The sequence below is a fragment of the Epinephelus lanceolatus genome, chromosome 5 (genome assembly GCF_041903045.1).
Source record: "Epinephelus lanceolatus isolate andai-2023 chromosome 5, ASM4190304v1, whole genome shotgun sequence".
NCBI classification, from domain to species: domain Eukaryota; kingdom Metazoa; phylum Chordata; class Actinopteri; order Perciformes; family Serranidae; genus Epinephelus; species Epinephelus lanceolatus.
Window position 1 is genome coordinate 38,509,687 of NC_135738.1, and position 14,510 is coordinate 38,524,196.

The following is a 14,510-nucleotide window of genomic DNA, read 5'->3' on the forward strand; positions in this document are numbered from 1 at the left end:
ATCGCATCTCGTTGCCGTCGCCATCAAAGACAACAAGTTAAAGTTCCACTGAAGTTAAGGTTTTTGGCTCAGAATATGAGAAAAGGATAACGGCCTTTTTACCATCTTAACCAACAGTGTCTCTCCGTTAGTTTGGTGCTACAGTATTTACACTGAATCATTCAGCATAACATTTGCCAACCTTTGTTATCTCTGCGATTACGGATCAATTAATGAAGCTAAGCTCCAGAAGTTAACGTTAGCTTAACTAGAGCCCTTTGGACAACATGTAACAATGATGTACGATCACCAAAGTACAAAACTAGAACAAAATAGGCTAATGAACTCCCAGCAAACAAGGTGACATGATGAACAACGCAGCTAGGGGCTAAGGTTAGGCTAACTTTAGCTAATGTTGGCTAGAGATAACAGGGTCCAACATTAACGGTTGCCCGAATGCCCGGGGCAAGTAAAAATAGCTGGCGGGCCAGCAGACCCTGCGCAGACATGCCCCATCGGGCAAGCAGCACCGACTCAGACACACACACATACCGGACAGCCTCTCAGTCCTTACCCGCTAACGTTAGCTCATGTAGAACACAGATACCACACAGAAACTTTTACAAAGGGTCATAATGTGCTTCTAGTGACTGTCAAATCACCAGCAAAAGATGTTTTAAATGTGGACACGGAGAACAGAGCGATAGATAAGAACAGCATGCTGCCTGCTCTCATGGGACAAAGATCCTCTGAGAAGGAAGACGGTTCACTCTGCTCTGTCGCCAGGAACAAACTGGGAGGCAAAGATCCTCTCTGAGGAAGAGGGTTCACTTTGCTGCAGGGTTCACCAAAACGTTTTTTGTTTTTTTCTTTTGATAAATTGAACACACATTAAAGAACCTGAAGAATTGAAGATCCTGTAGAGAATTAATACATATAATACAATACAATAAACACTGTCAAATTAAATGAAGGAAGAGGATTTTTTTAAAGGCAAATAAAATATTGGGGATCTATGTAAAAATATACATAGAGACATATATAAATGATTATATAATTAAAGATATGTAGGCTATGTTAGGTGAATACTCCTGTCAGTGACCCTGACCACTGGCATTGGCAAAAGACGCCAGCAGTCTAGCTGCACTACGGCTGCCCACTGCTCCTAGTGTTACAGTAGGATGGGTCAAATGCAGAGGTCAAATGTATGTAATGTGCTGAGAAAGGACAACAATGAATCTTCTTCTAATAATAATTTCTTAATAACTTGGAGATAACAACAGAATAAAGAGATTTCAAAGACTTAAAAAATAAGGGACATGAATCAAAACAACAAGAAACGAGATATATCCCCAGTCATACACACCCAGTTTTAATAAACTCAGTACTGTTTTTCAACACATATATTGTTTTGTCTTGATTCAATGTAGTTAGTACATATTGTTATTGCGCCATTGGTTTTGGCCTTGGTGCCCCATATTTTGGCCGTGATGCCCCTATAAATTTGTATTTATCAAAGGCCAAAGTGGCCTTGCCCTAAAAATGACTTAATTCCAGGCCTGCAATCGTGTATTTCCTCTCCTGTTTCTGTCCTCGGAGAGGCCAGTTGCAGTGTGCTGCTTTTTTATGTGCTGCTGCCTCCATTGGCTGAGCGTCTCTGCTGACGTAAGATATAAGTCATGAGCGAAAATATGCACCACACAGCCAGAAAAAGAACCTCTTAAGCAGGGCAAGTAAGAATTTAGATGGGGCAAGTAGATTTGAGAAGTACTTGCCCGGCAGGGCAAGTAGGAAAAAACCTTAACGTCGGAGCCTGGATAACTTTACTATGTTGCCTCAAACACGATGTTGTCTTACCTTAGAACAGATGTAGACATCTTTGTTAATCTTATTCACGTTGAGTTGATGTTGTGGTCTAACGTTACCACACAACTTTATCCAAAGGAGACACTTTTCTCGATTGAGATGTGGTTTAAAGTGTAAAAAATACACCTCGTCACCCAGCCTCTCAGGATACCTTGTGTCGGAGTTGCATGTACCCCATGCACACCGTTTGACCATTTTTAAACTTCAAATCTCAGAAAAAGCTCATAAAACTGAACAAAACTGACTTTCTGTAATGCATTTCAATGAACGTCCAGGCAGAGAATGTCCGAGTGTATGGGAATGGCTATACACACTGTGACTGACTCATCGCGTTTGAAGGTGGGACTTAGCCATAGGTCAATTAAGCTGACATGGTAAAAGGATTTTAATAATAGGACATCAATGGATATCCATTGATGCTCTATTCAGTGTTTTTATCATTTTTAAATTACATTAAACCGCAAATCTTACAAAGTTCTGTAACAGATAATGTTGAACAAATACATTATATGAATGAATTGGGAGAATCATTGAATTCACTCACCATCTTTGTCAGCTCTTCTAAATATCTGTGAACAGAAAGCAAGAAACTGTAGTTAGTATCACTGAAGTTATCTGCTAGCTGCAGGCATAAAACAGAAAGAAAAGAATCAGATACAAGCACTAAAAGGAGAACAGTTTCAACACAAGTGTTTTATGACAGTTACTTAATAGTGGAAAAGTTACATCAGGTGGAGAGAATGATATAAACACAAATGCAAAAAACTTTACCCTTAGAATTAATTTGAAACTTTTCAAACTTTAACACAAATTGGAAATTCGATATGACACGATAACCCGGGACCTCTGCCCTTCTAAGCAAGAATCAGGGAGCACACTGGATACATCATACTGGATAAACATACATATAACACAAACTATGCAGCCACTTCTGTAACTCTGCAGGCTCGTCCAGGAGTTGAACCCGGGACCTCTCGCACCCTAAGCGACGGGTGGACGGCGCATGGACACTCACACTCTTGCGATTGGATTTTGAACTTATCCTTCAGTAGTGGTACGTGAGGCACCGTAGTACTACGGTACTCCACCCTGCAACACTAGTGACATCAGCCAATACTGTATGTAGTTTTTAGATGTGAAAAGTTCTAGACCCATACAAATTAGTTCCGGAACGCACAAGGGCCTTTTCTGAAAAGATCCTGGTATGCGTTCCAGTACGTTCCGGCTCAAATTAAGCACTGGAGTTACCCCTGCAACACCGGGAGGCATATCTGTTTCACATCACACTGGATAAACATGGCACATTACCAAAGCTACGCAGCTACCCCTAAACACTGTGGGCTCGTCCAGGATTTGAAGTGAGAGGCAAGCGAGAATCATACTCCTAGACCAACGAGCCACAAAAGGTACTGCCTGGGAGGGTGCTTGGTCAAGCCTTTTCTCAGTTTAGGCTGTGTACTCAACCATTCATCCACACATTTTCCTTGCTTGCTTTCAGTGGAAGCAAGCTTATTAAAAGTCACCCACATGCTTTTCTCCTCTTGTGCATCCTCCAGGTGTTCATCGGGGATCCAGAGGCATTCCCAGGCAAAATGGGATATGTCGCTTTGACAACGACATGTAGGTGCAGCAGTTCTTTTCAGACTTCCTCCATGGAATATCTGAGCTGCTCAACTATCCATAGAGACATCCTGTGCAGGAAAGCTGTTTGGATGGCTTACGTGCATCCACGATCTCATTATTGTGGTCGCTACCCAAAAGTTCGGCCATGCCTTACGATCGAACACCCATCGACTGCTAGGTCCAAGGCCTTGTCTTTGGTTGTCCGACAATAAAAGAGAAGTTTAGCGTCTTTACTGCATTGTAACCACAACTCTAAATGGTGTGTGAGCAACATTGTCTAGGTTCCACCAAAACTTGAACTGAAGTCAATGAAAGAGTCATTTCTCTATGTGAAGTTGGTTCTTTAGTGGACTTTAAATTAAGGATTAGGTATACAACCATTGACTTAAGATTTGAAACATTGTTTCAAACTTGTTAAATTAAACTGCTTACCCAGAAAACAAGTAGCATTTAGAGCTTTGGGGCTCGTCCGGGATTCGAACCCGGGACCTTTCGCACCCGAAGCAAGAATCATACCCCTAAGCCAACGAGCCACGTAAAACAGCCTTTTTGCAATTTTCCCACACTGGAATACCTCTCCACTTTGTCCTTGGCCTGAACACAATCTGCAAGTTGTATGTTTAGCTTTGCCTTTTTCTACGGCTCCACTGCCGGATTCAGCTTCGGGATGCTTTTGAACGACTGGACACATTTCACACAAAAGGTTCCACCAAGACTTGAGCTTGGATTTGTCAGTAAAATCAGTCAAACACAACTGTTCCATCCTAATGAAGTTGTTTGTGCGTAAAACTGAATCATGCGACTTTGATTTCGTCAAGTCACATCAGCCTATAGGTTGGAAGATCTGCTTTCCCAAAGGAGTTACACCTGCAACACCGGGAGGCATATCTGTTTCACAGCACACTGGATAAACATGGCACATTACCAAAGCTAAACAGCCACCCCTAAACACCGTGGGCTTGTCTGGGATTTGAACCTGGGACCTCTTGCACCCAAAGCGAGAATCATACTCCTAGAGCAACAAACCACAAAGGGTACTGCCTGGGAGGGTGCTCAGTCAAGCCTTTTCTCAGTTTAGGCTGTGTACTCAACCATTCACCCACGCATTTTCCTACCCTATCTTATCCACGTTAGGTCTCAGTGGAAGCAAGCTTATTAAAAGTCACCGACATGCTTTTTTCCTCTTGTGCATCCTCCAGGTGTTCATCTGGGATCCAGAGGCATTCCCAGGCAAAATGGGATATGTCGCTGTGTCGACGACATGTAGGTGCAGCGGTTCTTTTCAGACTTCCTCCTTGGAATATCTGAGCTGCTCAACTATCCATAGAGACATCCTGTGCAGGAAAGCCGTTTGGATGGCTTACGTGCATCCACGATCTCATTATTGTGGTCGCTTCCCAAAAGTTCGGCCATGCCTTACGATCGAACACCCATCGACTGCTAGGTCCAAGGCCTTGTCTTTGGTTGTCCGACAATAAAAGAGAAGTTTAGCGTCTTTACTGCATTGTAACCACAACTCTAAATGGTGTGTGAGCAACATTGTCTAGGTTCCACCAAAACTTGAAGTTGGATTACTGGATTCAGAGTCCAGAGTGTTGACCATTACATCATGCAACCCAGGTCAAGCATGCATGCTATTGACAGTCTCATGAACACATGCTACCCTTTGCACTGAAGTCAATAAAAGAGACATTTCTCTATGTAACGTTGGTTCTTTAGTGGACTTACCCAGAAAACAAGTAACATTTAGAGACTTGGAGTTCGTCCGGGATTTGAACCTGGGATCTCTCGCACCCGAAGCGAGAATCATACACCTAGACCAACGAGCCACACAAAGCATCTTTTCTGCAGATTTTGCTGAAGGACATACAGCCCCAGTCTGTCACTGAATTGAAAGCAATCCTCAAGCTGCATACTTGGCTCCGTCTCTATCTATGGCTCCACTGCTGAATTCAGCTTTGTGATACTATTGGACGATAGAACACATTTCACACAAAAGATTCCGGCAAGACTTGATCTTGTCAGTAAAATCATAAGGCATTACACCTACAACATCACACTGGACAAACATACCACATGACCCAAAATACACAGCCACTTCTGAAACCGTGCGGGCTCATCCAGTAGTTGAACTCAGGACCTCTCGGATCCTAAGTGAGAATCATAACCTGAGACCAACGAGCCACGCAAGAAAATTTTTCTGCAATTTTTGCTCATCGAAAGACCTCTTCACTTCGTGGCACTTTGTTGGCTTGAAAGCAGTCTTCAAGCTGTATGTTTGGCTTTGCCTTTTTCTACGGCCCCACTGCCTAATTCAGCTTTGGGATGCTTTTGAACGACTGGACACAATTCACACAAAAGGTTCAACCAAGACTTGAGCTTGGATTACTGGATTCTGAGTACAGAGTGCTGACCATTACACCATGGAACCGAAGTCAAGCACATCTGCTATTTTCAGTCTCATGGGGACATTCTACCCATTTCACTGAAGTAAACAAAAGAGTCATTTCTCTATCTACGGGAAGTTGGTTTTTTTGTCAAATTAAACCCCTCACCCAGAAAACAAGAAACAATTTGCCCTTAAGGCTCCTTTGGGTTTCAAACCTTTATAAACTTTGACCATGTCATACAGACAGAATGCCCATCGACTTTCCAGACCAGATGGCATGTGCAGTATTTTCTAGGTGTGCACTGATGTCTCCTCCCAAGGGGATATTCCGTGAATATCACCCTTTTTTGAGTTGTTTCAAAAACAGTGACATCATCATAGTTTACCCACCAGAGAAGTTGCTTATTGTTTAGGACAGTAGGACAAGTGTGGGGTTTAGAAAAAAAACAGATTCCTTATGCCATGCTACAAAACAATGTCATGTCAATTTGTCATCCAACATCTATTAACATATCAAAAAAATCTTTTTATGTTTGGTCCGGTAAGTCATTTCTGAATAAAACTAACCAATCTCTCATCTTTTTCTGGATAACTGTCACAGTTTCTTCTGAAGAAGACAGAATACTGAACATCAGCATAAGAGATTTGGTTTAAAAATTATGGAGAGAATTTAACAGAAGAAATAAATGCTACTTCGGATGGTATTATTAACAATTCCCCATCCTGTATATTGAGACTGCTCTGTAAATTAACATCTCCAGCGATGGAGCAGAACATTTACATTAAGTCACATTTTAGCTGAAGTGACAGATGGTTAAACACACATAATGTTGTGTTTTTGTTTTTTGTTTTTTTTTTAAGTAGAACACAACAACCAATTCTTCACAGCAACAAGAACCCAGCGGGACAGAACTGCAAATAGAAATGTTTGGTCTTCCATTCAATTTGTTAGCTAGTGCACCCTGTACAGTACACACAGAGACTGAATCACACACAAAAAGACACCAAGTGTGTCTCAACCAGATACAGTGCAGTCGTGTATGATAAGACTTGTTAGGAGCCACAGGTAGAGGATAAAAACTCACAATTATGAACGCACACAGAACAAAGTCGCTGATCTATAACTGACAGATGATTACTTACTGTGCATGTGTGTACCACATTCTATGCCTGCATGAACACACATGATTCTGGGAGCTAATTTATAGCTTCAGTGAAAGCTTCTTTCCCTATGGAATCGAAAGTGACAGGTCTGTTGCTTTCATCAGTGATTCAAAATGGGATGTAAACTGTTCCTACTGAGACAGGAGGAGGAGACAGCACAGTGACAGAGGTGGAAGAGAGAGAGAGACACATTGAGGGAGATGCAAAAGATGAAATGAACAGACAGAAAAAAGTGAGAGGGAGATGCATGGAGTTACAGTCTGTGTTAGTGTATATGTAATTAATGATTTAATTAATCAGTCATGTTAATCGTTCGCAACCAATTTAAGCATAGTATTTATCTATATCTTGCCAGAAATACCCTTCAACTTGGAACACAGTGAACATACAGATGGATAGAGAAGGAGTGGGTTATGCTGCATGAACGTGTTTCAAGAAGTTTCTTCGGATGTTTGGATACTTATTTTCTGAGAAAACCTGTCACCCAGTGGGCTGATGTAGCTGTAATTGTTCTTTTGAAGGACAAAACTGACAACTTTGATTGATGTCTTCCCATCTTACAGGGGATGAGTGGGTGGTGGTACCCAGAAGAGTTTTGGTGGGGTATCTCTTTAACTTGTTCCCATTATACAGACAGGATGTGGAAGTCTGTGAAGTACACAGATTCCTTTCCATCACACCTGAGAACAGAGCTGGAGCAAAGCTTAAAAGAATTCTCACCTAAAGAGGTACTAAACTGTCAGAAAAAATGTCTTAAGACCAGTTTCGTTATCAACTCTTAAATGGAGCACAGGACAGAAGTAAAAATGCCAAACATTTTCAGTGTTGAGACAATGAACTGTGAGGATTTGATGCTTTTCTTTGTCATACATGATAGCAAATTGAGGATCGTTTGGTATTGGACTGCAGATTGAATAAAACAAGCTGAATAAGTCACTTTGGACTCTGAGAAATATAATGAGTATTTGTTATGAACTTAGATGATTAGGCAATGAAAATGTTTGTTGCAGCCCTAACTTCATGACAATGTGTGAAAATGTGCTGTGTTGACAGCAATCATGACTGCAGCTGAAAACCAGAAAGAACTTGCAAACTAATTGTTAAGTAGTGTACTTGTGATGTACAAAGGTATGCAAACAAAAGTATGTGAACTAGTCTCGAGCTCAGTTGCTCTACAAATGCATTGCTTGTAAAACTTGAAGTATGTGGTGCAATCAGGTAGCGACTGCAGCCTTCTGAACAGGCCAAAGTGAAAATCATTAAAAGCTGGGATGCGCGACGCTCCAAATGACAAGCTGTTCTGCATTGTTCTGCTCTCCGGCTGCACCCTGGGGTGCACTCAACTCCGCAGAAAACAGCCAGCTCTGGAGCTGCTGGAGACAGACAAGCTTGGAAAGGATGGAAAGTGTCGCGGTGAGGAGGCGGTGTGCGTGTGTGTGTGTGTGTGTGTGTGTGTGTGTGTAGAGGGTTGTAACAGAAATACAGAGTGAGAAGAAAATGAGAGACAGCAGAAGAAAGAAAAAGACAAAATAGAAACAGAAGACAGAGACAGAGCGAGGGAGACTGTTGCATCCGTCTCCTATCCTTATTAAGAATGGGTGTTTTAGGGTTAAGATGAAGGAGAAAAAGAGAGCAGCAAAGTCTGAGAAACAAGCAAGCCAGAGAGGGTCTAATGAGCAGAATGCTGCCTGCAGGCACACACATGCGCGCACACACACACACACACACACACACACACACACACTACAGCGATCACTCTATCTCTTTGGTGTGGACTTCTTCACCATGATAATAATGCCAGGGTCAATAATATCGGAAAATGGCAAAAACGATTAACATTTCAAAGTTCAAGCCGATACAAAAGTGTGCTGGAGGGAAAATGCCAGATAGAGTTCAGTGCTGATGTCAGACGGCGCAGCTTGCACTGTATATTGACCAATCAGTGTGAATATAGCAGATAGCTGTCATGCTGGGGACATCAGGTAAAAATGCAGGAAAAAAGGAAACACATGGAAGATGTGAAACTTTAATAAGAGATAGGTGGGAGGTTATCAAAACAGGAAATCCATGCAGAAAACCAAACCCCCTCTTAACTAACAAAACTGATGAAATGCAATCAATTCCAGCACAACGTTTTTCAATCGAAACCTGGACTGAAATATGATTCTAATATAAACCAAAGCATAACCTGTGATTTACCTGTGCCTGAAGTGGTAAATGAATGTATGTTGAGTACAGGCCCATTGTCGGGGGGGGTCAAAGGGTACAGATGACCCCCGCCCAAGGCCCAAGGGGGGCCCATGCAAAGGTCAACGTTTGACCCTAGCAACAATTTAATAACTGACTTATAACACTAACAATCCAAGTTATATGTATTTACATGATAAATACATGCATTTACACACATTCTAACTTGTCATGGTATACCTCCCTGATAAATAGTGGGATCCGGGCTCAGTTGCACCAGGCATGACAGACAGAAGCTAGATGTGGCAAAGGCGAGGAGCTAAGCAGACTAGCAAGTAAAACCTGCTGTGGTGGGCTCAGTTTTAAAGTTGGAGTGAAGATACTGCTATCGTATGAAACTAGACGACCTGAGAGATCTATTAGTACAAAGTGTGTCAGGCAATCTTGTTAGGAAGGGGCTAAATAATGCTCCAGAGTCCCTAAACAGCCTTTGGAATCGGATGAATTATGACATTATAAACTATGGATTTGGAAATTGTAAGAGATGAAGAGTAAATGTGTTCACTCATGTTTTGATCTTATGATTTAATGCCTGTGGTAACTTCTTCAACCAATGCTTGATTTTACTTTTCTCTAATCATTCATTGGAGGGCATCTTTTCTCTCCGCATTTAGTTTCAAGGTAAAATGAGGACTATAACTGTCACAGGCTCATTTGAAAGAAAAAAATCTCTGCGTTTTGAAATAATTGACTTGACCTTTTGTGCTGTAATCATATTCACTATATGCACGCAAAACAGAGCCTGGCCTGGATGTGTCTGCAACACTGGATTTGGAAATGGCTGTTAGAGACTCCATATCTGTCACTTCAAAGCTGATATCCAAGAGATTATTATGCCTGGTAGAGTTTGAAAATGTAGAAAATTTTCTTAAACATTTCTTATGTGTAACTCAAACTTCAGGAATAAAGTATGTACCTGTGTAATCACTACAGACCAGCTGTTTCTGGGTCACACATCAGAAACAGGTCAAAGACAGAGTAAGGGTTAAGATGCCCTGCTGCACCGCATCTGCCCAAGAAGACAGCATCCCATTCAGGGAGGGAGCATCAGCAGCAAATTGGCTACAGCCCCATTAACCTCTTCACACACTCACAAGCAAACACACACAGAATGAGTTTACTAGGGTACTGGGATACATTGGCCCTCTAGTCTTGATCATAATTAGTTTCCCATGGACCCCCTCTTTATCAGTCTATTTGGGTCGTGGTCAGGGGCTGCACAAAGTGAACTACTTTTCTCTTTTGTTTTATACCATGTTTAAAAAATTAAAAGCAACATTAGCTGATCTCCAGGGGAAATATTTAGTGGGGCGGTGATGAAAAACAACCCAGTGGTATTGATGAGCTGACCTATATCGACATGGCGCTGCGTAATTGCCGCTTCCAATATATAAAGGCTGCATCTTTGAACATGTTTATCCGCTGGGCTCTGCGTGAAATTAAATATTATGTCGGGATTCTGTAACAACTGGATCAATAAAATATATGACCGTAAGACATTTTCATTAATAATTAAAGTGTTGTGATAAAACCGTCTTAAGCATCCTAACAGACGATCTGACTTGGTGATGCTGCTTTTACTCTGGGTGTAGCAGCTGAGGGGCAAAGTGCGGTGGTGCGCGTCGGACTTTCTTTGAACTGACAGTAAACCATCACCAAAAGTAACGCCATACTGCACAGAGCTGAATTTATGATGACTTCTGTATTGATATAGAGAGGATGTACATACTGTGCCAAGCTTATGGGAGGACTGGTCACAAACACATGTACGGTGTATTTCTGGACGGGGCAACAAGGAGAGCGATAGGAACTAGGTGATCACAGGCTTGATCTCCGACACGTGCCGTGCCAAAGTGTCAATCAACCAGGAAACTCCCCTGCCTGCTCTGCCGAGCTCGTGCTACAAGCCTTAACAGTAAACTGTAGGATCGTTTCTGTGCGTAAGTGCGCACTGCACCGGTCCGTACGCACTGCTCAATGGATGTCTTCATCCCGCACACCCTCCCACCCAACCTGTCAGGCTGACCGCTGCCTGGTGGCTCTCTATACTCACATCCAAAATAACGGAGATGCCTCTCCGCGGTTCCGGGGCGAAGAACTGCTCCTGAGCCACGGCCACCTCCTCCTTGCTGGAAGCGTACTCCCGGCTGGAGATGTTCTTGTTGTCGCTCATTTTGGTGACGATCCAGCGGACGAGCCCGTCGATTCCACCGGGCTGGGCGCCGCTGTTTCCGGACTGCGCTGCCGTCGCGGACTCGCTGTCCTGACCGGCTACGGGTTTCGGCTGCTCGCGGCTTTCTTGGGCACGAAGTTTGGCTTGTTCTTTGTTAAGCAGTTTGTGGACTCCGTCCCTACAGTAGCGCGCTGCCTGCTCACACATCCTTTTGCTGCGGAGCGCTCATGCTGCGCTCTATGGGGGGAGAGAGAGAAGCCCCCACCCCCCACCTCCCCTGTTACATCACAGCACCCACCCCAAAACACACCCACCCATCCTACATATCCCACATAGCCCTAATATCATCTGCTTAACGAAAACTGGTCATTATATTCTCATGGTGGCCGATATGGTAAAGGTTTGGAGAGTTTATAGTGACTTTGTTGCATCTACTGCTTCTCATATTGTATTAAAACACTATAAATAATTCATGTTCCTCTGGGGTACAGTGTGTTGCCTTTATTTTGTCCTTCTACAATGTAATAATACAGGATATGTTGGTTGTTGTTTTATTATCTTTGGGTGTTGTGAGCAGCCAGGTAACATCCATCCGTTATGTAATAAAGCTTGAGACCATTCAGCTCTAACTGGAGTACTGCAGCATCACTCCTCTTGGGCTCCAGAAGCAAGCTGAGGGGTGTAAAACAAGGGATTACACCCACTTTGTTTCGCCTTTTGTTTAATGTCAGTGCTATATTTCCCTTCCTTTAAAGACGCGTGTGCCACCAGTCTTGTCTGGCTCACTTTGTCCCACTGGGAGGATGAGAGGATTTTCTCTTGGAGTAAGAGGAGTGTCTTTTGAACTGTCAGCCCATCTCCTCATTAGAGGTTCAGGTGTGTATGTATGCGTGTGCGTGTGTGTGTGTGATGTGACAAATCTAACCTTTGGTAATAAGCGTCTCCTCCCACTCTGCCCTTTCAGCTGAGCAGCTAGTCTCGCCTGTAATGTGTCATGTGTCTAACAGCACACAGAGTGGTTTGGACAAATTAACCCCAGGTGGAAAGTTGACACTTTACTATGCAGGTTATGAAGATGACCAAAAGGCAAAAAGGTAAGGTGTGTATCCTCCCCATGTACTGGAGCTCTAGAATTGGTAAACTTACTTGACATGATTGCCCCCATGTGGAAACAAGTGTGCAATGACAGGCATGGCCAGGGTTTTTTCCTGCAGGATTTATTCAGTTGACTGTATTAAAATATTTATGAACACATTTATGACAACTAATTATTTAAACCACATAAATACACACAGGCAATTTTGGCTTTTGACATTAACATTGGAGTTCAGGCATTGAATAAATAACTTGTCAATACATTTAACTGAACACATGTTCTTTTGTGTTTGCCTGCATGTGTAAATATCTCTGTCTAAGATGACTCGGGGCGGTAGCCCTTCAGGTAATGGATCCAGGAACAAGGTTTGCTGTGGCCCTCTGAGCGCTGGCTGGTGATTGTCAGCTTTCCAAACCACGGCCCTGGGGAGCCTCCTGGAGGGGCCTCAAAAGATACCAAGATGTTCTTGGTCTTCTTGGAGAGGATGGTGTCCACTCCTTTGACAGTAAAACAGGGGTTGTCCACCTAGAAGCAGAGGAAATAAGGCTCAGGTTAAATCAATTACAGATTTATAATAAGGTAAAGCAAATTAATCAAACATAAGTATGTTAGGGAAGCTGAAGGTGTGAAAAGACACAGTCTAAACATGAGTATAAAAGCCAGACTGCACCACTCTCTTTACTGTGACTGTTCCAGGCTAAATTTAAAGCTGCTTGCTTCATGCTGGCTGGCAGTGCACCCAGAACTGCTAGCCAGAAAATTGTCTCCTTGGATTTCACCAAATGCATTAGCTTTCTGCATAGTGGTTGTATTGGAATGCTATTAATCGCTTTCATTTTCAGTGACACCAATGCTCTGCCGAAAATACCACATTTTTAACTTTTATTCCACGCTTCACTCTGGTTGTTCCCTTGGCCTCAGGACATTACTTCTTTACCTGAAAGGAGAAAGAGGTGGTCTGTAGGAACACATTCTTGAAGGGGATAGGCATGTTGTGACCAGCCATGATGCTAAATGGGCCCTGGGCTTTGGGAGGGCGGCAGATCCCGTGCAAGGGAAAGATGTATTCGTCAGCGGTTCCTGAGGACAGGCTGAGCTGGCCTCTCACTTCCCCCAGCTGATGAGGTTCAAAACAAACCTCCACGCTGGCCTCTGATCCCACCTGGAAACCCGGACAAACACCCACACTCTTATCCACCATGAAGTCCGGGCAATCAGTCTGCAGGAGAGAGACAGAAAGAAGGGGCTCACATGACAGCAAATAAGTTACTGAGATAACACAGGTGTTCCTCAAACATAAATTGAAAAATTAAAATTTTAGTCATCACAACTCTGGAGTCACAAGTGAGATCTGATTTGTCATTATACTTTTCCTCCAATGTAAAGGCTACATAATAAATAAAGCAAATATCAGCATGCAAGTCCCACATCACATTTTCTGCAATCACTTTGCAGTTTATACAGTTTATCTGCTGTACATTTTTCTGACTGAAAACAGGATGAAAGGAACTAAATTACATGTCAGAGAGTTCAGACTCTGCCCAACATCCCACTGAAGATCTAAGAAATTAATGGGTTATTTAAAGATGCTCTCAGCTCCTGAGTTAGTCACCTACCATCATGTCTTCTGTGTGAAGAATACATTGATGACAGCAAAAACAGTTCATAGCATATTACATGTACACAGAAGCTGTTGTCCGGTTATGCAAGAATGCAAAGTACTATTGTTTTATGAATTTAAAGGGCTCTGCAGTCTGGTATATACAGTAGCTGTGAACATCACTGTCACAAGAATGAAGGATGAACAAACTAGGAGCACATTCTCCTTTTGTGTTGACATGTAAATAAATCTTATTTTCTTACAGTTATGACTCAATAAAGAGCAAATACTCTGTGAAAATGAATTTTTACCACATGGCATTCTGACACCATAACACATCAAAGGCCACCTAAAAAGAGGTAAAACTGTCTGA

General features: G+C 42.6%; 2 protein-coding genes across 2 annotated transcripts in view; both read right to left on the minus strand.

The window, feature by feature from the left end:
- necab2 (N-terminal EF-hand calcium binding protein 2) overlaps positions 1-11,694 on the minus strand; it is a 187,416-nt gene extending 175,722 nt beyond the window's left edge. The window contains exons 1-2 of the mRNA XM_033635106.2: positions 11,322-11,694; positions 2,390-2,414 (exon numbers count right to left, since the gene is read on the minus strand). Coding sequence (XP_033490997.1) covers positions 2,390-2,414; positions 11,322-11,648 — 352 coding nt within the window. The 5' untranslated portion in view covers positions 11,649-11,694. The remainder of the gene's footprint in view (positions 1-2,389; positions 2,415-11,321) is intronic.
- Positions 11,695-12,641: 947 nt separating this feature from the next.
- Positions 12,642-14,510, minus strand: part of hydin (HYDIN axonemal central pair apparatus protein) — a 122,018-nt gene continuing 120,149 nt past the window's right edge. The window contains exons 94-95 of the mRNA XM_078168198.1: positions 13,475-13,756; positions 12,642-13,062 (exon numbers count right to left, since the gene is read on the minus strand). Of these exons, the coding sequence (XP_078024324.1) occupies positions 12,853-13,062; positions 13,475-13,756 (492 nt within the window). The 3' untranslated portion in view covers positions 12,642-12,852. The remainder of the gene's footprint in view (positions 13,063-13,474; positions 13,757-14,510) is intronic.